At 45.4% G+C, this 23,776-nt stretch overlaps 1 protein-coding gene across 1 annotated transcript in view; it reads right to left on the bottom strand.

Moving 5' to 3' along the window:
- vps13d (vacuolar protein sorting 13 homolog D) overlaps nucleotides 1-23,776 on the bottom strand; it is a gene marked incomplete at its 5' end in the record, with an annotated part of 162,147 nt that overhangs the window by 73,163 nt on the left and 65,208 nt on the right. The window contains 8 exons of the mRNA XM_083657137.1: nucleotides 1,613-1,681; nucleotides 2,804-2,929; nucleotides 7,391-7,531; nucleotides 14,747-14,836; nucleotides 18,338-18,538; nucleotides 20,003-20,077; nucleotides 21,277-21,463; nucleotides 23,206-23,361. Of these exons, the coding sequence (XP_083513263.1) occupies nucleotides 1,613-1,681; nucleotides 2,804-2,929; nucleotides 7,391-7,531; nucleotides 14,747-14,836; nucleotides 18,338-18,538; nucleotides 20,003-20,077; nucleotides 21,277-21,463; nucleotides 23,206-23,361 (1,045 nt within the window). The remainder of the gene's footprint in view (nucleotides 1-1,612; nucleotides 1,682-2,803; nucleotides 2,930-7,390; nucleotides 7,532-14,746; nucleotides 14,837-18,337; nucleotides 18,539-20,002; nucleotides 20,078-21,276; nucleotides 21,464-23,205; nucleotides 23,362-23,776) is intronic.

Raw genomic sequence — 23,776 nt, 5'->3', positions numbered from 1 at the left:
GTATGCTACATACTGTATGTATGCTACATGATCTAGGGGATTGTATACTGTATGTATGCTACATACTGTACTGTATGTATGCTACATGATAGGGGTTTGTATACTGTATGTATGCTACATACTGTACTGTATGTATGCTACATGATCTAGGGGAGTTGGTGCTGGAAAGTGTTGGTGACTTGACTGCAATCTCAATTTGCATTACCTCACGTACAAATATAGATTTGTTTTTGTTATCAATTGTTTTTTTTTCAAAGAAGAAAAGCAATGGACATTGCAATGACAGAAAGAATCAAATGGTCCCTGCTCGGACCAAAATATAAACCATCGCTGAAGTGGAATAATTCAGAACATACCAGGTAATGTAACGTTAATGTAACGTAATGTTTGTCTAGGTTCCTCGCTGAGTTTTCTCCAAGCCATCTCTGTTTTTGTTAGGTGTCTGTACGCCAGGAGACCTGTGTCTTAGCTCCTGGGAACCTAAGTTAACACCAGCGGGGAGTGCTTAGAATGTTACACCCAGCCTGCCTGCTAGAGCCGGCTGGAGCTGGGTAACAGACACTGGAGCACAACAGCTAACCAACACGGCCGTAGTGAATCTAAACCGTCTAAAATCACTAACCTACCAAATACTATAAATACTATAGGAACTATAACATTTAGACTAAAATAATCTATGCTAGATGAGCCATTAGGCGGATTAAAAGAAATTCAACTGGAAAAAGTAGGTGTCGAGCACTAGAGGGCTCTCTCGCTGCATGAAAATTCTAAAATATGTGGAATTCAGACATTTTCCTGTAAAATGTTGAGATTTTGATGAGATTGCATCACCAACACTACTCAACAGCCATATACATTGATATACTTACTTACTTACTTAGGCCTTACTATTCCCTGAGGAACATAGGCCATCGACGAACATACATACATTGATATAAAGGTGGTGGTGGGGGGGCATGTCTTTTAGGATTTAGTTACCCTCTGAGACATTTTAAGGCTACATTCAAACCAAAAGTGTTTTTGGAGCTTCCAGCGTCTTTCTGCAATTCATTCTCTATGTAAGGACGCGCTAAACGTGCTCCTCTTTTAATGAACGCACCTGGTGTTTCAGCGCTGGTGGCGTCTGTTGTTTTTGGAGGAGCGCTGTGGGCGTTTTAAAGCTGAAAAAAGTTGAACAGAGGAAAAGCGCCCTGATCGTCTTTTTCACTCCTCCTACCTTTGAGGGATTTTCAACCTCGGCTACTGCCAGAATTGGCAATAATCTGGCTTTCAACCTCAAACAGACAAAACTAGCTGGCTACCGTCCTTGTGGTCGTTGTGTTCTGATCTGTACTGCACGCGACTACAGGGGAAAACAAACGGAGCACAAAAGAAACGCTCCGTGCGCTGTGTTTTTTGCACAATGGAAGCACTCTCGACATGATTTTCATAGCGTTCTGACTGAAAAAAGCGCTTTGGGTGTGAACGCCGCCTAAGGCCTAAAATTCTGATGATTTGATTTTTAAGGACTTAAAGAGCTTTCAAGGACCCGCAGAAACCCTGGAATGAAGGATTTGATATGGGCTGTGCTGGTGGAGGAGACCTGTCTGGGTGACTGAAGTCTGGATGGTACCTCTGGAGCGACTCTGCTGCTCGAGGCAGGTCAAGCTGGCTGTGCTCCTAGTTCTAAGGTAGGGAAGACCTGACAGCAGAGAGAGACAGTTACACAACACACGCACACACACACAAGAGGGAGCACACAAGAGGGTTATAGGCTCAACATCCTGCTATCTGTACTCTACCGTGAGTGAACATGAAACATGTCACTTGGAGCAAAAGGGTTATAAGATTATAAGATTAGGTTATAAGATTTTACCATTTTTATTTTTGCTCCAAGTGAAATGTTTCATTGTCACTCAGGATTCATCTGCTGGCTGGTTTTCTTGGTTCCAGACTTAAAAATTCAGATAAGGATTCTCTATGGAGAAAATAAATGGGGAATTCCGTGGTGGACAAGAACTGTCACGTGACTGTTGAGCTCTAATACTAACCTAATGAATTCTTTGGGGGATTTTTCTCCCCAATTGTACTTGGTCAGTTACCCCGTGCTGTTACCCCGTGCTGTTACCCCGTGCTGTTACCCCGTGCTGTCACCCCGTGCTGTTACCCCGTGCTGTTACCCCGTGCTGTTACCCCGTGCTGTCACCCCGTGCTGTTACCCCGTGCTGTTACCCCGTGCTGTTACCCCGTGCTGTTACCCCGTGCTGTCACCCCGTGCTGTTACCCCGTGCTGTTACCCCGTGCTGTTACCCCGTGCTGTTACCCCGTGCTGTTACCCCGTGCTGTCATTACCCCGTGCTGTTACCCCGTGCTGTTACCCCGTGCTGTTACCCCGTGCTGTTACCCCGTGCTGTCACCCCGTGCTGTCGCGGCCGTTGCTCCACCCCCTCTGCCGATCTGGGGAGAGTTGTAGTTGCACATGTTTCCTCCAATACATGTGCAGTCGCCACGACTCGCCAGCCGCTTCTTTTCACCTGACAGCGGGTTGGTTTCACCGGCAGGACGTATAGCGTGGGAGGATCATGCTATTCCCCCCAGTTCTCCTCCCCCCTGAACAGGTCCCCCGACCGACCAAAGGAGGCGCAGGTGCAGAGACCAGGACTCATACCCTTAATCCGGGTTCCCACCCACAGACACGGCCAATTGTGCCAGTATGGACACCCGACCAAGCTGGAGGTAACACGGGGGCTCGAACATGCGACCTGCACTAGCCTAAAAAAAGAAAAGAAATAAAAAGTGCTTGCTGCGTGTAGCTGGAACTCACTCTGGCCGAGGACGGGTGGGTCGACCGAGGAGCCCAGCCAGGGCATGGCGGGCGGCGGCTGTGGAGTCTGTTCCTCCTCCTTACAGTAGTCAGCCAACCAGGAGCTTTTGGTGGTGTTGTACTGTTCTGGAAGGAGCAGATGACGAGACATCTAAACATCTAAACATTCAGTATTCAAGACACAATTCTGAGAATTTGCATAGAGTCCTTCTAGACCAGTGTTTAACTATCAGAAGTCGGCCTTGAATTACAAAAGGTTGAGCTCCGCAACAATAGAGATGTCTGTAATCTAGTGTGTGTATATATACAGTATCTTCTATCTATCTATCTATCTATCTATCTATCTATCTATCTATCTATCTATCTATCTATCTATCTATCCATCCATCTATCCATCTATCCATCCATCTATCCATCTATCCTTCCATCTATCCATCTATCTATCTATCTATCTATCTATCTATCCATCCAAATCTATCTATCCAAATCTATCTATCTATCCAAATCTATCTATCCAAATCTATCTATCTATCTATCTATCTATCTATCTATCTATCTATCTATCTATCTATCTATCTATCCATATCTATCTATCTATCTATCTATCTATCTATCTATCTATCTATCTATCTATCTATCTATCTATCTGTCTATCTCTATAAAAGGGAGTAAGTGGGCTCTGTTTGTTTCCATTTTTGTCCCAGATTGGATGTCCACTAACTTCTTTCTCTCTTAAAAACAACTAAACTTGTACCACTGTTCCTTCAGAAGTTGTAATTGTCATATACTGTGTTGCATAGTTGATTGCTCTATTGCTGACAAAAATGTGTTATTGTAAGTCGCTTTGGATAAAAGCGTCTGCCAAATGACCTAATGTAATGCAATGTAATGTCATCAGCAATCGTGATGTCACTGATGATGTCACAATGTCTATGACATTCGAAGTTGAGCAATTGTGCGCTGACTCTGAGTGATGCCACTCGAGCACTCCATGTGATCAGTGATGCTCACTCGAGCAGTTGTGATGTAATCAGTGAGTGATGTCATCAGTGATGCGAAATTGAGCAATTGTGCGCTGCGCATTTCAATAGGGCAGGCGAGGCCGTGCAGCAGCCGAGCTGCGGGCGAGGCACTCGATGATAGTAAGTGGAGGGTGGTACCCAGTCTATTTACACTGTAGTGTACATGAGTGGAGGGTGGTACCCAGTCTATTTACACTGTAGTGTACATGAGTGGAGGTTGGTACCCAGTCTATTTACACTGTAGTCTACATAATGAGTGGAGGGTGGTACCCAGTCTATTTACACTGTAGTGTACATAATGAGTGGAGGGTGGTACCCAGTCTATTTACACTGTAGTGTACATAATGAGTGGAGGGTGGTACCCAGTCTATTTACACTGTAGTGTACATGAGTGGAGGGTGGTACCCAGTCTATTTACACTGTAGTGTACATAATGAGTGGAGGGTGGTACCCAGTCTATTTACACTGTAGTGTACATAATGAGTGGAGGGTGGTACCCAGTCTATTTACACTGTAGTCTACATAATGAGTGGAGGGTGGTACCCAGTCTATTTACACTGTAGTGTACATAATGAGTGGAGGGTGGTACCCAGTCTATTTACACTGTAGTGTACATAATGAGTGGAGGTTGGTACCCAGTCTATTTACACTGTAGTGTACATAATGAGTGGAGGGTGGTACCCAGTCTATTTACACTGTAGTGTACATAATGAGTGGAGGGTGGTACCCAGTCTATTTACACTGTAGTCTACATAATGAGTGGAGGGTGGTATCCAGTCTATTTACACTGTAGTGTACATAATGAGTGGAGGGTGGTACCCAGTCTATTTACACTGTAGTGTACATAATGAGTGGAGGGTGGTACCCAGTCTATTTACACTGTAGTATACATAATGAGTGGAGGGTGGTACCCAGTCTATTTACACTGTAGTGTACATGAGTGGAGGGTGGTACCCAGTCTATTTACACTGTAGTGTACATAATGAGTGGAGGGTGGTACCCAGTCTATTTACACTGTAGTGTACATAATGAGTGGAGGGTGGTACCCAGTCTATTTACACTGTAGTGTACATGAGTGGAGGTTGGTACCCAGTCTATTTACACTGTAGTGTACATGAGTGGAGGTTGGTACCCAGTCTATTTACACTGTAGTGTACATAATGAGTGGAGGTTGGTACCCAGTCTATTTACACTGTAGTGTACATGAGTGGAGGTTGGTACCCAGTCTATTTACACTGTAGTGTACATAATGAGTGGAGGGTGGTACCCAGTCTATTTACACTGTAGTCTACATAATGAGTGGAGGGTGGTACCCAGTCTATTTGCACTGTAGTGTACATAATGAGTGGAGGGTGGTACCCAGTCTATTTACACTGTAGTGTACATAATGAGTGGAGGTTGGTACCCAGTCTATTTACACTGTAGTGTACATAATGAGTGGAGGGTGGTACCCAGTCTATTTACACTGTAGTGTACATGAGTGGAGGGTGGTACCCAGTCTATTTACACTGTAGTCTACATAATGAGTGGAGGGTGGTACCCAGTCTATTTACACTGTAGTGTACATGAGTGGAGGGTGGTACCCAGTCTATTTACACTGTAGTCTACATAATGAGTGGAGGGTGGTACCCAGTCTATTTACACTGTAGTGTACATGAGTGGAGGGTGGTACCCAGTCTATTTACACTGTAGTGTACATGAGTGGAGGGTGGTACCCAGTCTATTTACACTGTAGTGTACATAATGAGTGGAGGGTGGTACCCAGTCTATTTACACTGTAGTGTACATGAGTGGAGGGTGGTACCCAGTCTATTTACACTGTAGTGTACATAATGAGTGGAGGGTGGTACCCAGTCTATTTACACTGTAGTGTACATAATGAGTGGAGGGTGGTACCCAGTCTATTTACACTGTAGTGTACATGAGTGGAGGGTGGTACCCAGTCTATTTACACTGTAGTGTACATAATGAGTGGAGGGTGGTACCCAGTCTATTTACACTGTAGTGTACATAATGAGTGGAGGGTGGTACCCAGTCTATTTACACTGTAGTGTACATAATGAGTGGAGGGTGGTACCCAGTCTATTTACACTGTAGTGTACATGAGTGGAGGGTGGTACCCAGTCTATTTACACTGTAGTGTACATGAGTGGAGGGTGGTACCCAGTCTATTTACACTGTAGTGTACATGAGTGGAGGGTGGTACCCAGTCTATTTACACTGTAGTGTACATAATGAGTGGAGGGTGGTACCCAGTCTAATTACACTGTAGTGTACATAATGAGTGGAGGGTGGTACCCAGTCTATTTACACTGTAGTGTACATAATGAGTGGAGGGTGGTACCCAGTCTATTTACACTGTAGTGTACATAATGAGTGGAGGGTGGTACCCAGTCTATTTACACTGTAGTGTACATAATGAGTGGAGGGTGGTACCCAGTCTATTTACACTGTAGTGTACATAATGAGTGGAGGGTGGTACCCAGTCTATTTACACTGTAGTGTACATAATGAGTGGAGGGTGGTACCCAGTCTATTCACACTGTAGTGTACATGAGTGGAGGGTGGTACCCAGTCTATTTACACTGTAGTCTACATAATGAGTGGAGGGTGGTACCCAGTCTATTTACACTGTAGTGTACATGAGTGGAGGGTGGTACCCAGTCTATTTACACTGTAGTGTACATAATGAGTGGAGGGTGGTACCCAGTCTATTTACACTGTAGTGTACATGAGTGGAGGGTGGTACCCAGTCTATTTACACTGTAGTGTACATGAGTGGAGGGTGGTACCCAGTCTATTTACACTGTAGTCTACATAATGAGTGGAGGGTGGTACCCAGTCTATTTACACTGTAGTGTACATGAGTGGAGGGTGGTACCCAGTCTATTTACACTGTAGTGTACATAATGAGTGGAGGGTGGTACCCAGTCTATTTACACTGTAGTGTACATGAGTGGAGGGTGGTACCCAGTCTATGTACACTGTAGTCTACATAATGAGTGGAGGGTGGTACCCAGTCTATTTACACTGTAGTGTACATAATGAGTGGAGGGTGGTACCCAGTCTATTTACACTGTAGTGTACATAATGAGTGGAGGGTGGTACCCAGTCTATTTACACTGTAGTGTACATAATGAGTGGAGGGTAGTACCCAGTCTATTTACACTGTAGTGTACATGAGTGGAGGGTGGTACCCAGTCTATGTACACTGTAGTCTACATAATGAGTGGAGGGTGGTACCCAGTCTATTTACACTGTAGTGTACATAATGAGTGGAGGGTGGTACCCAGTCTATTTACACTGTAGTGTACATAATGAGTGGAGGGTGGTACCCAGTCTATTTACACTGTAGTGTACATAATGAGTGGAGGGTGGTATCCAGTCTATTTACACTGTAGTGTACATAATGAGTGGAGGGTGGTACCCAGTCTATTTACACTGTAGTGTACATAATGAGTGGAGGGTGGTACCCAGTCTATTTACACTGTAGTGTACATAATGAGTGGAGGGTGGTACCCAGTCTATTTACACTGTAGTGTACATAATGAGTGGAGGTTGGTACCCAGCAGCACAGAGGTGATGTTGATGTCCAGTCTCTGCTTGGCTCTGATCTCCATCCTGAGACGAGGAGGGTGGAGCCTGCCCGCCGCCTGCTGCTGCCACGTCAGGAAGCACGGCCACGGCTCAATGAAGGGCTCCCAGCCTGGCACACGCACGCACACACACACACACACACACACACACACACACACACACACACACACACACACACACACACACACACACACACACACACAGGAAGCAATCATTTCTACTGAGACACATCAGTGGGTGAGGGTGGGGGAGCCAATACGTAAAAGAAAAAACAAAATCAAAATGCAAGCTATATTCTCCCCCCCCCCTCCCCACACCACCACCTTCTTGTAGCACCTGGCTAAAGTGCAGATTTCAGCTAAAACAGGGTGTCAACTTGGCATGTTACCTGACATCTCTAGGTTGTAGTAGTCTCCAGACAGAGTGAAGCTCTTACCTGACAGCTCTAGGTTGTAGTAGTCTCCAGACAGAGTCAAGTCAAGTCAAGTCAAGTCAAGTCAAGTCAAGTCAAATTTTATTTATATAGCACCTTTCATACACAAAGGCAATTCAAGGTGCTTTACAAAAAAAATAATCGAAAAAACAAGCAGCAAAGCAATGCACATATAAAAAACACATAAAAAACACAGCCGACAGTTTTAGTTAAAATATATACTCAAATTAACAAACATGAAACATTATTTCTGTTTTAAATAAGTTACAAGGCACTCTTCAGTATTATTATTACATGTACAGTCCATTTGTTGGAAATGTACAGGAAAAATCTTTTTAAAATTACAGGCCGAGAGAGGCAGTAGTTTAGTAGCAGTTAAAAGCAAGAGTAAACATAAAGGTCTTTAGCTTGGATTTAAAAATAGGCAGAGTAGGGGCAGATCTAATGTGTTCAGGGAGTTTGTTCCAGTTATGAGAGGCATAGTGGGAGAACGCGGCTTCACCATGTTTAGATTTGGTCCTTGGGACAATTAGTAGACCAGTGCCTGAAGATCTCAGGGATCTGGATGGTTCATAGTGTAGAAGCATTTCAGAGATGTAGTGTGGGCCTGACCCGTTGAGAGATTTGTAAACTATTAGCAGAATTTTAAAGTCTATTCTAAGATTTACTGGCAGCCAATGCAGGGATTTGAGAACTGGTGTAATGTGTTCAGCTTTCTTGGTTCTTGTTAGAACTCTAGCAGCCGCATTCTGAATGAGCTGAAGTTGTTTAACAGCTTTTTTGGGAAGACCATTGAAAAGACTGTTGCAGTAGTCTAGCCTGCTAGAAATGAAAGCATGAATTAGTTTTTCAAGATCTTGTTTGGACATATAGCCTCTAATCCTTGCTATATTTTTTAGATGATAGAAGGCAGATTTTCTTATAAGCTTGATGTGGGAGTTGAAATTTAGATCAGAGTCAATAATAATGCCAAGATTTTTTACCTGGTCCTTTGGCTTCAGAGATAGGGATTCGAGGTGAGCAGTAACTTTGAGCCTATCTACTTTTTTGCCGAAGACAATTATCTCTGTTTTGTCTTTATTAAGTTGGAGAAAATTCTGGCACATCCAATCATTAATTTGCGCAAGGCACTGACACAGTGACTCTATGGGGGCATAGTCATCCGATGAGAGGGCTATGTAGAGTTGGGTGTCATCTGCATAGCTATGATAAGCTATTTTGTTTTTTTGCATAATTAGGCCCAGAGAGAGCATATAAAGGTTAAACAGGACAGGACCTAAAATTGATCCTTGGGGTACCCCACATGTCATTTTGGTTTGGTCAGATGTGTAGTTGCCAATGGAGACAAAGTAGTTCCTGTCTTGCAGATAAGATCTGAACCACTCTAGGACCGTGCCGGAAAGCCCGACCCAGTTTTCCAGTCTGTCCAATAGAATTTCGTGGTCAACCGTATCAAAGGCAGCGCTGAGGTCTAGTAACACTAAGATTGAGATTTTACCTGAATCAGTGTTCATTCGGATGTCATTTATAACTCTGATAAGCGCAGTTTCGGTGCTATGATGGGGTCGGAAGCCTGATTGGAAAGGATCTAGGAGGTCATTGGAGGATAGAAAGGTATTGAGTTGTTGGTAGACAGTTTTTTCGAGTATTTTGCTAATAAAGGGAAGATTTGATATTGGTCTGTAATTGCTGATTATAGAGGGGTCGAGGCTACGCTTCTTTAGCAAGGGCTTAACAACTGCAGTTTTTAGAGATTTTGGGAAAATGCCTGTAAGAAGAGAGGTATTAATTATCTTCAGTATGTCGGTCGCCAGGCAACTGTAGACATTTTTTAGAAAGCTTGTTGGCAGGGTGTCTAGGCAACACGATGAGGATTTAAGGCCTCGTATCGTTTCTTCTAGTTTCTTGTGGTCAATGACATTGAACTGAGTCATGTTAATTAAGCACCTATTCTGTGGGTGCGGCGGAGCCACATTTGTTCTTGATGTGGAAATAGTTAGTCTGATATTTATAATTTTATCCCTAAAGAAGGTCGCAAATTCATTGCATTTGACATTGGATAGAAGATCAGGGGCAATTTGTGGGGGGGGGTTTGTCAGCCTGTCAACAGTGGCAAAAAGAGTGCGAGCGTCATTGGTGTTTTTGCTGATAATGTCGGAGAAGAAGAATTTTCTGGAATTTTTTAGTTCCTGGTTGTAGGAGTGAAGACTATTTTTATAGATGTCATAATCGATGTGAAGTTTAGTTTTCCGCCATTTGCGCTCGGCTTTCCTACAATCTCTTTTTTTGTTATTTACAGAGGGAGCGTTTCTCCATGGTGCTTTTTTCTTACCGGAGATTAGTTTAGATCTAATGGGAGCTACAGCATCAATAGCCTTTAGGGTTTTAGAATTGAAGTTATCTAGGAGATCATTGACAGAGGCTGAGGAGAGGGAAGGGGCCAGCGAGAAAGCCTCCATGAACCGTGTGCTAGTACTCTCGTTGATGTAACGCTTTTTGATGGTTTTTGACCGAGTAAGAGCGATAGGGGTGATCTTGAGTTCAAGAAAAATACAGAGATGGTCGGACAGAGCAACATCACTAGCTGAAAGAAACGATGACTCAAAGCCCTTGGTGATAAATAAATCTAGGGTATGGCCTCGATTGTGAGTGGGCCCAGAGACATGTTGTAACAGGTCAAAAGTGTCAAGGAGGTTATTCAATTCTTTGGCATTATTATCATTGGGGTTGTCAATATGAATATTAAAATCTCCTGCAATAGTTAAACAGTCATGTTCTATGGAGATTATAGAAAGGAGTTCTGAAAATTCATCAAAAAAACTACTAGAGTACTTAGGTGGTCTGTATATAATCAGTAGTAAAATAGAGGGAGAGCACTTCAGAACAGCGGCCAGATATTCAAATGATGAAAAGTCGCCAAACGATACCTGCTTGCATTGAAAAGCATCAGAGAAAATAATAGCTACTCCTCCCCCTTTCTTACCGACTCTGGGGGCGTCAATGTAGTTAAAGTTAGGTGGGGCTGACTCATTAAGAACATATTCCCTGTTGTTTAGATCAAGCCAGGTCTCTGTGAGGAACATGAGGTCCAGTTTATGACTCGTAATCAGATCGTTTATTAGAAGCGACTTGCTTACAAGTGACCTAATATTTAGCAGTGCAGCCTTGATAGCTGCACTGCTAGGTTGAATTTGTAAATGCTTTTCAGAGTGTCCCTGGAGAACAGATACTAGGCTTGGTCCTGGAACAGGACGTGCTGAGAGATAATCTTTGTTTGTTCTGTAGCTAATCAGGGTGGGGATAGTTAGACATCTGATCGTTTCATGATCCTCTGTGACCTTGTTTTTGGGGCAGAAAATGCTTTTTTCTTCAGTTTTCCCCTTTGGGGCGGGCAGGGAGATTGAGGGAAGGGTGAGCGGGTGGGAGGGGGAGGTGGTTTTGAGGGTGGGGGGTCGGAACAAGGAGGTCTTGGGGGTGGGGAGGAGCGAGGGGGTCTTTGGGGTGGGGAGGAGCAGGGGGTGCTGGAGCGAGGGGGTCTTTGGGATGGGGGGGGGCGAGGAGGGGGAGATGTTGAGGGTGGGGAGGAGCAGGGGGCGCTGGCTATTCTGGCGTGAGTCTGTTCAGCCAGTGTGTTCATGACAGATGGAGAGGGCTGATTAGCCAGTTCTTTTAGGCCAGGAGTCTGTTCGGCCAGTGTGTTCATGACAGATGGAGAGGGCTGATTAGCCAGTTCTTTTAGGCCAGGCGGGGGGGTGCACTGCAGGCTAGCTAGTCCAGCGTCAGCCCGCTCAAACAGTTTGTTGGAGGTGCGGAGCGGGCTAGCTAGACTAACATTAACCTCCTCAATTAGCTTGTTCATGCCAGCTGAGAATGGCAGTAGGTGGAGGGAGGGGGAAAGGGAGGAGGGCGATGAGAGGGAGGTGGAGGAGTGGAGGGGGGGGGAAAATGAGGTCTCCAAGGAAACAGCTGGGGGGGCGTCGCTCCCCGCCGGGTAAACACCTGGGGGGGCGTCGCTCTCCGCCGGGTCATCAGGCCGTTGAGCTGCGGTGGGGGGCGAGAAGAGGGAGGTGGGAGAGTGGAGGGGAGGGGGAAAGAGTGGGGAAGGGGGGGTGGAGGAGAAAGGGGGGGTGGAAGAGAGGAGGGGAGGGGAGAAGATGAAGTCGTCGTCGTTTGGTGGAGCGTTGACCAGTTGAGCCACGGCGTCGACCTGTAGAGCCAGGACAGCGGCTGCCGGATGTGTGGCGTTGGTCAGTTGGGCCGGGGCGGCGGCAGGAGGTGGGGCGTCTTTGGTCAGTTGGGCCGGGGCGGCGGCAGGAGGTGGGGCGGCGACCTGTAGAGCCGGAGGTGTGGCGACTGCCGGAGGTGTGGCGTCATTGGTCAGTTGGGCAGGGTCGGCAGCTGGGCCGGAAGCTGCGTCGATCTGAGCATGGTCAGTGGCTGCAGGTGGAGCAGGGCTGGAGGAGAGCTCTGTGGCCGCTGCGTCAGGCTGTCTGTCTTGGGGAGGCTTTAGAGGGATCTTGACCTTGTAATAGTCCACCGTGTATAGTAGATTAGAACTCAGTAAAGCCTCGCCAGCACTATTGAGATAGCGCCCGTCCGTAGTGAAGAGGTGCTCACGCTGCCAGAACAAATTAAAATTCTCAATAAAGTTTACTTTATGTAGTGGGCAGGCGGTGGAAAGCCATGAGCTTAGGCCTAGTAGTCTGCTGAAGCGGTTCGTGCCCTGAGATGGTAAAGGACCACTGATAAAAGCCTCAATGTTTAGAGAGGCTAGCATATTCAGCAAATTGGTAAAATCAGATTTAAGTTTCTCTGATTCTTGCTTATAAATAACATTTTTCCCAATGTGCAGGATCACCCTAGTCACAGCTTTGTGAGATGTAAGTAGCTCTGTGATTTTTCCTGTTATGTCAGAGATTGCGTCTTGAGGGAAGCAGTATGTTTTGGAGTTTCTCCAACTCCTGATGTTTTTCACTGTATAATCTCCTACTCCTACTATCAGGGTTGTTATGGCTTGGGTGTCCTTGGGCTTTGAGACAGTGTTTCTTCCCTGAGGCCTTGTGCTAGCGCTAGCCTGATTTTCCCTCTCATGGAGCTGGGCAGCTATGTCAGCTGGAGGTGATCGAAGCAGGCCAAAACGATTCTCAAGTTGCAATTCCATTAGCGGAGGAGGGGGGGCTGTTCCTCCTCTCGTGACAGTAGTCCATGACCGCTCGTTTTGGTGTTTGTGGTTAAGCAGTTGACGACCCTCATCTCTCGTGCGGAGAGCCCGTGTCAGGCCATTAGCTTGCCGAGCCGAGCACCGCAGGCTGGAATTTAGGGAGGGCCAGCCTGTTGCTGAGCTGATTTCTGGGTTTTGTGGAGTAGTTGTGGATTCGGAAATCACTAATCTCTTTGGGATATGTCTTTGTTTATGCTTCGGGCTCGCAGTTTGGTTAGCGATGTTAGCACGGGCTTTCTCCGGAGCTGGCAGGCTAGCCGCATCAGCTAGCTCTAGGTTGGTAGCCATAGCAGTTTGACTCGGTAGCAGTGAGTCAGCATCCCTGAGAGCTAATGATAATGTACTCACGTTGCTCGTGACATTCCGTGCAATTTGACTCGATGGCAGTGAGTTATTTGAGAGATGAAATATCGTTGTTTCCAGTACGGCAATCCTTTGAAGATGATCACAGCAGCTTATATGAGGCATATTGTCCGACAGTCTCTGGAGTGCTAGGCTATGCTAGGCTATACTTAGCCTGGGTGAGCTCCGAAAGTGCTGTTAGTGGTGATTCCATAAAAATAGGTTAACGATTCAAAATGAAAGATCGTTACTAGAAAGTGGCGTAGTAGTAAAATCAGGGGGATAAAAGAAAAAAGAAAGTTTCGTAGTTAAAAAGCAAAAAGCTGGCAGAGAAGCAGGAGCAAGCAGAGAGGCGACTGTTTCTCTATCGGCAGCAAGGAGGAAGCTCTTACCTGACAGCTCTAGGTTGTAGTAGTCTCCAGACAGAGTGAAGCTCTTACCTGACAGCTCTCGGTTGTAGTAGTCTCCAGACAGAGTGAAGCTCTTACCTGACATCTCTAGGTTGTAGTAGTCTCCAGACAGAGTGAAGCTCTTACCTGACATCTCTAGGTTGTAGTAGTCTCCAGACAGAGTGAAGCTCTTACCTGACATCTCTAGGTTGTAGTAGTCTCCAGACAGAGTGAAGCTCTTACCTGACATCTCTAGGTTGTAGTAGTCTCCAGACAGAGTGAAGCTCTTACCTGACATCTCTAGGTTGTAGTAGTCTCCAGACAGAGTGAAGCTCTTACCTGACATCTCTAGGTTGTAGTAGTCTCCAGACAGAGTGAAGCTCTTACCTGACATCTCTAGGTTGTAGTAGTCTCCAGACAGAGTGAAGCTCTTACCTGACAGCTCTAGGTTGTAGTAGTCTCCAGACAGAGTGAAGCTCTTACCTGACAGCTCTAGGCTGTAGTAGTCTCCAGACAGAGTGAAGCTCTTACCTGACAGCTCTAGGTTGTAGTAGTCTCCAGACAGAGTGAAGCTCTTACCTGACAGCTGTAGGTTGTAGTAGTCTCCAGACAGAGTGAAGCTCTTACCTGACATCTCTAGGTTGTAGTAGTCTCCAGACAGACCTGACAGCTCTAGGTTGTAGTAGTCTCCAGACAGAGTGAAGCTCTTACCTGACAGCTCTCGGTTGTAGTAGTCTCCAGACAGAGTGAAGCTCTTACCTGACAGCTCTAGGTTGTAGTAGTCTCCAGACAGAGTGAAGCTCTTACCTGACAGCTCTAGGTTGTAGTAGTCTCCAGACAGAGTGAAGCTCTTACCTGACAGCTCTAGGTTGTAGTAGTCTCCAGACAGACCTGACAGCTCTAGGTTGTAGTAGTCTCCAGACAGAGTGAAGCTCTTACCTGACAGCTCTCGGTTGTAGTAGTCTCCAGACAGAGTGAAGCTGGCGTTGCCCTCCTGGGTGGAACCAATACGTTGCAGCATGTACAGCCCTGCCACAGAAAACAATGTGTTTTAATGGGACATCAACTTTTTTGAACAACACACGAACAACACAAACAAACAGGCTCAGACACAGGAAAAAAACAAAAAAACACATATTATCAACATTCAGTATTAAGTCTCATGCTACCAGTCGCATAAGGTGCTTATATGTTTGTAAGAGACACTGTGCCCGGGATCCCACGCAAGGGGTCCATGAGAAACCAGCCGGGCGAGTCACCTATCGCCCCCAGCCTCAACGAGGTAGGCTAGGAACGGGTCCCAAATAGCTGAAGATTTATTAAGTGAGTTGGTCCTCAGGAACCTAAGTCTCTCCATCCGTATAACAGAGGTCATGTCTGTCCCAGAGGGGGACTTCCATTCCTTCAGAATGAGTTTCTTAGCAACAGTTGTCCCCTACGGTCGGGGTGTTAACTTGTGCAAGTGAGCAAGGCAACATGAAATGCTTGGTTTTGGAATGCAGTTTGGTTAACGAGACACAGGAAGATTCACTTAATCTGTTTCCAATGCACTTAGTCGCCTTTATCTTTTATCGATAGGACGTTTTCATGTCCCCCAAGCGATATTTTGTTTGATTTTTTTGCAGCGTTTCTACTCAGGTTTTAATGTTCAAATCAAAAAGGCAAACAAAACAGGTGGATGGAAACCCATCTATTGAAGCAGTGATACTAAGAATGTTCTTAACACCTTGATTGCCAGCGACGAGTGTACTCGTCAAACACAATCCAGCTGTTAACTGCCAGCGACGAGTGTACTCGTCAAAAAAATTGATTTTTTTTTTTTGACGGTAGGTTGTGCATCTAAGCCTTTTACATCTCTTATATAGGTATTGGACGTGTACAACGTGTACAACCCATTCCACCGACCCACTAAGTGGCGACAAGGAAGGAGGAAGGCAAGCAAAAAGCAGTGTGACTGAAGCCATTCTCATGAAGGTGGATTGGCGAAGGCGCTTTCATTTTCGCGCTGATTGCTGGCGGTGCGGGATTGCAGATTTGCATAGTGGATTGCGGGTGGGACACACTTTGAAACACGCAGCATAATATGACCAGAATCGCAAAAGCTTCATCAAAGCCCTCAACCAAAACTCCAAGATGCGAGCGAGTCCAACCAGACTTCCTCAAAGAGCGGCCGCACAGACAGGCACACACCCGCACAGCAGCAGCAAAGCAATGGTGACAAGCGGGGACTGCCCCCTAGTCCGACACCAAATTGGAAACAAATCCCATTCTAAAAGGCTTTTAGAATGGGATTTTCAACCCATTCTTTTTTGTTTCTTTTTCGCTATAATTTAGAGTAATTTAATTTCTATTCAGAAATTTATTTGAGAGGTCGAGAGTATGAGAAAGTGCATTTGCAAAGGTAGGAAAGTGCTTGTGACACCGCTGCAGCAAAAAAGAACGCCCACAGGAGGGAGGAGTTGAGCAGAGGGAAGTTTACTGCTGTTATGGAGGAAATTACTGTTCAAACTATTGTTTAGGTCTTACTGATGCCAAAAATGAATGGTTAAAGTGACTGTTCTATTAAATTTCACAAAAAGCCGTTTATCTCTAAATATTTTTTCTGATGCTGAAACCATGCTGTATTCAAGTGCTAATGCTTACATAACTACTAACTCTACAAACTAACTCTTTTAGACAGAGAAAGCACACATTCTATTAGTTCTTTTTAGATGATTGGTGTTCACGAAGTCGTAACAGAAGAGAAACCTCGGCTCTTGTAAAATGAGCCTAGAATCCTCAAAAAAAAACCTGGCAGAAGCTACCTACAGCAAGAAAAAAATGGCTGGCAGTCAATGTGTTAAAGGAGAACTTACCTCCAAAACACTTTTTTTCAGCTTTTAACCAATATATATGACTTTGGGGGTGATGTGTGAAGAATTCTGGTCAGAATTTCCACATTTGACACCAAACTGTTGCCATTTTACCATTTGTATCATTTTTCAGCAGCATACCTGGCATAAGCGCCCTCTAAGGGTCGAAGACTGCTTTTTTTTTTTTTCTCAAATGAATGGGAGATTAGGGGCACACTGACGTCACAGTGCCCCCAAAGACTATGGGATTTCAAGATAATTACTCCCCTACCCCCCCTGTACCCTTTCGGCTCCTCAGAACTCCAAGCCTATTCCTATTGAAGTTTGCTCTTAAAATACTGAACCAAACGTCGTCAAAGTTGGCACATGTCTTAATTATAGTTAGTTTCCCGCTGAATGTGTCATTACTTTATTGATATCTTACCTGGATAAGCTCGAATGATGATGTTTATATTATCAGTCCGAGTTGCAAGCACTGTCTCCAGCCCAGGCAGGCGGGAGAGAGTCGTACTGTAACATGGACGAGCCCCAAGCTCCGGGCGCGCGCAGCAGGCCAGCAGCAGCTGGGCTCTCTGTGCTCTGAGAGCAGAGAGAGCAGTCTGATATTTCCGCAAACAAATATGGTCGCAGTTTAGCGCACATGTAAAATATAACGCTATACTACGACGTGACAACGTGACAAAGCTTCTCTAAACACATCGGCTACTATCATATTTCCCTGCATCCCTCCTACTGAGATTATATCGGTATTGATTTTGGACAGACTGAATGCGGGGAGGAGGAGGAGGAGAGATCTGCAGCTGTGCCCTGAGTAGCCCTGAGAGACACTCGCCTCGCTCCGACTACTGTGCCCGTCTGTGAAAAGCGTCCTGTCCAGTCGCACCTTCGCAAACAGATGCGGGATTCCCTCAATCCTGTACCCAATCTCAGACTGTATTCTCTAAATCGCACACCAGCTATTTCTGTCTGTGTTTGTTTGTTGCTCCGTGAGGTTACGAGCGCCCCATGCATACAGCAGGCTGTTTCGCCAGCCGGGGTCTGGCAGGAGGGACGAGGCGCAGCCTGCACTGCGCTGAGAGGAAAACTTTTGCACAACTTTTAACAAGAATCACGAAAAGCCCCCAAACTAAAATGAAAAAGGGACTATATGGCAACTTGGACGAGGGAATGACGTAGAGAAATCTCGCATTGTGTTACCCCAGAACGGGGGGTTTGTTGTATTGTGCGGTGTGCTGCTGTAACGAGCCCACATCACTTTGCTCTCGTAACGTAGTTTTGACACACTGCCATAGAGATACATGCAGAAAAATAATTAAATTTCTAGTTCGCCACTGAATTACCAAATTGATATAACTTTCAACCATTTTGAGCAAAGCTCTTTCCAAACAGGCCACCAGCGTTGGCTAGTTGTTGATATTTATAAAGATATTGCCCCTCTCAAATAAATTATTTTTGAGGCAGTAGGCAAACTGTAATGGCGTCGATTTCCGAAAATAAATCTTGACTTGAACACAGCCAAAGAGTCTAGTATAGACAAGAGTATATGTCATTTCTTGGTTTTTTCCATAGGTATTTTCAAATCACTGTTCTAATGCATATCTAGGGGGTAAGTCCTCCTTTAAAGACGTGCTTGCTATATAACCCAGTGTAATATATAATAAGTGCATGGCAGACTCACTGGAGAAGGTGAACTCGGCCAGGGGGATGTCACAGTCCAGACAGTCGTCGATGAAGCAGATGCAGACGCGGTCGGCCTTGACCTCCACCCCGGACAGAGGAGCGCCGTGGCTGCCTGGGTCAGAGGGGGCTCGGCCTCTGGGACGACCTGCCATGCTGTCTGCATTCTCCAGCAGCCATGTGGCAGCCTGGTCCAGCTGGCCTGGTGGACACACACACACACACACACACACACACACACGTTTCTGCCATCAGAATCGACCAATATTCACTCACAAACACAATAAACATGAGCTCAGAGAATTTCAATATTTCTTTCTAAAGGCTTTTACACACCAAGAGCGACGCGAATAAACGCGAATGAACATGTGCAATAAACACATCGCAAAGACTGCCTGAAACGCAATGAATAACAAAGGTGGTTTTATTTACATGCATCATGCATTCCCACTCAGCATCTGATCATTTTGTCTTGTGTTGTAAATCCAGCGTACACCTTTGCCTTGCAACAGTGCGCTCCGCCCCTCTGCCAAAGCCCAAACACGCTGAGTCAGTGTGTATTGCATTTCTTTATTCAGTGGGCATCGGCTATGTTTGGGGTCTATGTTAGCATTATTAAAGCAGAAAGACATAGGAACTGTATAGCTAATATGCATACGTTAATATCTGTTTATTTATCGCAAGTCGTATCGTCATCGCTATATTGTACAATGTTATCGCACATTTTCCTCATATCGTGCAGGCTTACGCCTGCCACAGATGTGTACATGTCAGAAGACCCGCCTGTTGTATCCTATTACAATTGGCTGCTGCAGCCACAACATTTCCCCATGGGAATCATTAACGTTTTTTGTTACCTTCATCATCAAGCCCTTAATTGTCCACCTCTCAACCTGCCCCCTCCTCCTCTCATACAACATTAACCCCCGAGACGCCAGCTCATACGAGAAACACAACACAACAACACACACACACACACACACACACACACACAACAAGGGGCCGGAGTCCCACCAAACTAGATCATTTAGTATGATAAAATAGACAGACAGACAAACAGAAGGCACTTGTAAAGTGAATGTGGGAGTGGTCAGCTGTGTAAAGTGAATGTGGGAGTGGTCAGCTGTGTGAAGTGAATGTGGGAGTGGTCAGCTGTGTAAAGTGAATGTGGGAGTGGTCAGCTGTGTAAAGTGAATGTGGGAGTGGTCAGCTGTGTAAAGTGAATGTGGGAGTGGTCAGCTGTGTAAAGTGAATGTGGGAGTGGTCAGCTGTGTAAAGTGAATGTGGGAGTGGTCAGCTGTGTAAAGTGAATGTGGGAGTGGTCAGCTGTGTAAAGTGAATGTGGGAGTGGTCAGCTGTGTAAAGTGAATGTGGGAGTGGTCAGCTGTGTAAAGTGAATGTGGGAGTGGTCAGCTGTGTAAAGTGAATGTGGGAGTGGTCAGCTGTGTAAAGTGAATGTGGGAGTGGTCAGCTGTGTAAAGTGAATGTGGGAGTGGTCAGCTGTGTAAAGTGAATGTGGGAGTGGTCAGCTGTGTAAAGTGAATGTGGGAGTGGTCAGCTGTGTAAAGTGAATGTGGGAGTGGTCAGCTGTGTAAAGTGAATGTGGGAGTGGTCAGCTGTGTAAAGTGAATGTGGGAGTGGTCAGCTGTGGACAGTGTTGACTCACCTTTACAGTGAAGCAGTGCTCTCTTGCAGTCCTCTTTCCTGAAGCCGAGGTCCTGCAGGCAGCTGAGCTGACCCTCTGTGGACACAAAGCAGACCCTCTGACCACACGCCCCACATAGCAGAGCCGCCATACAAGAGCCTCAGTCTTGTGCCTGAATATGTCTTTAGGTGTAGACTATCCATACCTATGAGAGCTTCAGTCTTGTGCCTGAATATGTCTTTAGGTGTAAACTATCCATACCTATGAGAGCTTCAGTCTGGTGCCTGAATATGTCTTTAGGTGTAGACTATCCATACCTATGAGAGCTTCAGTCTGGTGCCTGAATATGTCTTTAGGTGTAGACTATCCATACCTATGAGAGCCTCAGTCTGGTGCCTGAATATGTCTTTAGGTGTAGACTATCCATATCTATGAGAGCCTCAGTCTGGTGCCTGAATATGTCTTTAGGTGTAGACTATCCATACCTATGAGAGCCTCAGTCTGGTGCCTGAATATGTCTTTAGGTGTAAACTATCCATACCTATGAGAGCTTGAGTCTTGTGCCTGAATATGTCTTTAGGTGTAGACTATCCATATCTATGAGAGCTTGAGTCTTGTGCCTGAATATGTCTTTAGGTGTAGACTATCCATATCTATGAGAGCTTCAGTCTTGTGCCTGAAGTCTTTAGGTGTAGACTATCCATACCTATGAGAGCTTCAGTCTTATGCCTGAAGTCTTTAGGTGTAGACTATCCATACCTATGAGAGCTTCAGTCTTATGCCTGAAGTCTTTAGGTGTAAACTATCCATACCTATGAGAGCCTCAGTCTGGTGCCTGAATATGTCTTTAGGTGTAAACTATCCATATCTATGAGAGCTTCAGTCTTATGCCTGAAGTCTTTAGGTGTAAACTATCCATACCTATGAGAGCTTCAGTCTTATGCCTGAAGTATTTAGGTGTAGACTATCCATACCTATGAGAGCTTCAGTCTTATGCCTGAAGTCTTTAGGTGTAGACTATCCATACCTATGAGAGCTTCAGTCTTATGCCTGAAGTCTTTAGGTGTAGACTATCCATACCTATGAGAGCTTGAGTCTTGTGCCTGAATATGTCTTTAGGTGTAAACTATCCATACCTATGAGAGCTTCAGTCTTATGCCTGAAGTCTTTAGGTGTAGACTATCCATACCTATGAGAGCTTCAGTCTTATGCCTGAAGTCTTTAGGTGTAGACTATCCATACCTATGAGAGCTTGAGTCTTGTGCCTGAAGTCTTTAGGTGTAGACTATCCATACCTATGAGAGCTTGAGTCTTGTGCCTGAATATGTCTTTAGGTGTAGCGGGCGGCTCGGTGCTGCTTGTGGAAGTGCTGGCAGAGCTGCTGGGGGGTGGAGAGCCGGCAGTGGGGATGGACTTGGCGATGGCCAGGAAAAGCTGGATGTCATTGTAAGACAGACGAATGTCGAGTGCAGGGAACTGGATCTGTCAACCAATCACAGGCAAGGAATTACACACCTTGTTAACATTCCAACAGCTTATTGACATACGGCATTGAGAAACAGCAATACTCACAATACATCCAATTAAAACATTCAATCAAGGCAAAAAAAGGACATCTCTAGTACACACCTGGGACAATCTAAAAAATAAAATTGCAAAATCAAACAAACCATTCTCAAAACTGTATAAACTCATATATTCCACTGATTCTACCAATGCACCTCATATTCCAGTGTTTCCCACAGGATTTAGAGAATTTGTGGTGGGGGACCGCAGACCCCCTAGGGGGGTGCGGGGGCATGCCCCCCCGCGAGATTTTTTTAAACATTTTAAAGTAAAATGCATGAATTTGATGTACTTTGAGAAAGCTTAAGAGCAAAATTAAAAGGCTAGATCTATGAAGAACATGTCATCATTACTGTGCTGTGGGTTTACAATGACAAACTAAATTTCTCCCTATAGGTCAGGGATACTCAACTTGCTTTGCCACTTTCGTGAAATGATAGAAGGCGAGGGGCCAGTTAATAAACAAACAATATACATTTTTCTGTAGCGGATTGTAGGTTTTTGGGGTGTCAGCCGGAGTTTAGGCTGACAGTGTTGTGCACACCGGATAGTTAGTTAGGTTAAGTTAGTTGGGTTAAGTACATACATAAGTGCCTGGGTAGCGAGCAGATGGCGGTATTTGACAATTTAGCAGCTAAATCATAGATTATTGAAAGATATTCCATATTCCAGACTGAAAAGCTATAACAGAAGTATTGGCCAGAATGACATGAACATTTATTGGACACTTATTCAGCGGATATCTTGCATGTTGCGTTCAGGTGCACTGTAAAAAAAAAAAAAAAAAAAAAAATTTTTTTTTTTTTTTTTGGTCAACATCTTATTGTGGCGGTCCAAATATTATTGTGGCGGCCCGCCACAAATTCCTTTATGTATGGGAAACACTGTATTCCAATAAACCAATGGAGAAAAAGACCTCAACACCCACACTGGTAAGCATTTTTGGAATAAAATCTGTAATAACATCTTCAGCATGTCTGGGAATACTAACGTAAGTCTAATACAATAAAAGCTCATTCACAGAAGACACATCACAAGATGCACATGATGGGCTTAACTGGACCAGACATGCATTCATTCATTGTACACTAAATGCAACTGACGACGACGACCTCTCTAGCTCTGTCCACTGATACAACTCTTTTTTTTTTAATCAAAGTTGTTTTTTCCAGATCGTTGCTCCACCCCCTCTGCCAATCTGGGGAGAGTTGTAGACTAGCACATCCTTACTGTACATGTGCAGTCGCCAACCACTTCTTTTCACCTGACAGCAAGGTGTTCACCGGCAGGACGTAGCGTGTGGGAGGATCACGCTATTCCCCCGAGTTCCCCTCCCCCCTGAACAGGTGCCCTGACCGAGCAGAGGAGGCACTAGGTGCAGCGACCAGGACTCATGGCCCACTGGCTTCCCACCCGCAGACATGGCCAATTGTGTCTGTAGGAACGTCGGACCAAGCCAGAAGTACCGCTCCCGGGAATTGAACCCGGGTCTCCGCGGTGGTAGGAGAGTGCTTTTACCTGGACACTACCCTTATGGAATCTTAACTTAAGGTGTTTTGTGCAACCGGCCCCTGATCTTTAGCTGCTGCAATGATCCAGTTAGCACAGCGACTGCTACTGGTTCCACTTGTGGCATGTGGACTGTCATAGCCTCTGACCTCCAGCAGGGGGGGGAAGTCCTCTATGTTGAAGGCGTCCAGTAGGCCCGAGCTGCTGGGGTAGGTTGGGCTCCCACACAGCTCCACCTGAATGTTGACCGGGTCGATGATAGACAGCGCCGTCTCCTGCTCACTGCCCAGCCGACACGAGAACACCTGTGACATGCAAAGGCAGAAATGCTCTCAAGCAAGTCCCAAGTCACTTGGTCCAAGTCTCAAGTAAGTCCCAATTCTCTTGATCAAAGTCTCAAGCAAGTCCCAAGTCTCTTGGGCCAAGTCTCAAGCAAGTCCCAAGGAACTTGGTCCAAGTCTCAAGTGAGGTCCAAGTCACTTGGTCGAAGTCTCAAGTAGGGTCCAAGGTACGTCACAGCGAGGAGCATGACTGACAGCCAGTTATCCAATCATGACAATGCCAAAAGGAGGAGCATGAGTGAGTTATCAAATTATGAAAATACCATTCCCAGTGTGCACTTGCATACTTGAATTTAAAAAATTGAATTCAAATGAAATTCAACAATGTGATTTGGATGCTGTATTCATTATTGGTGCTTCAACGCCAGAGAGATAGAAA

This window comes from Poromitra crassiceps (genome assembly GCF_964638095.1).
Source record: "Poromitra crassiceps genome assembly, chromosome: 20".
NCBI classification, from domain to species: domain Eukaryota; kingdom Metazoa; phylum Chordata; class Actinopteri; order Beryciformes; family Melamphaidae; genus Poromitra; species Poromitra crassiceps.
The sequence above is the reverse complement of the archived record's forward strand: the minus strand, read 5'-3'. Positions and strand labels throughout refer to the sequence as shown.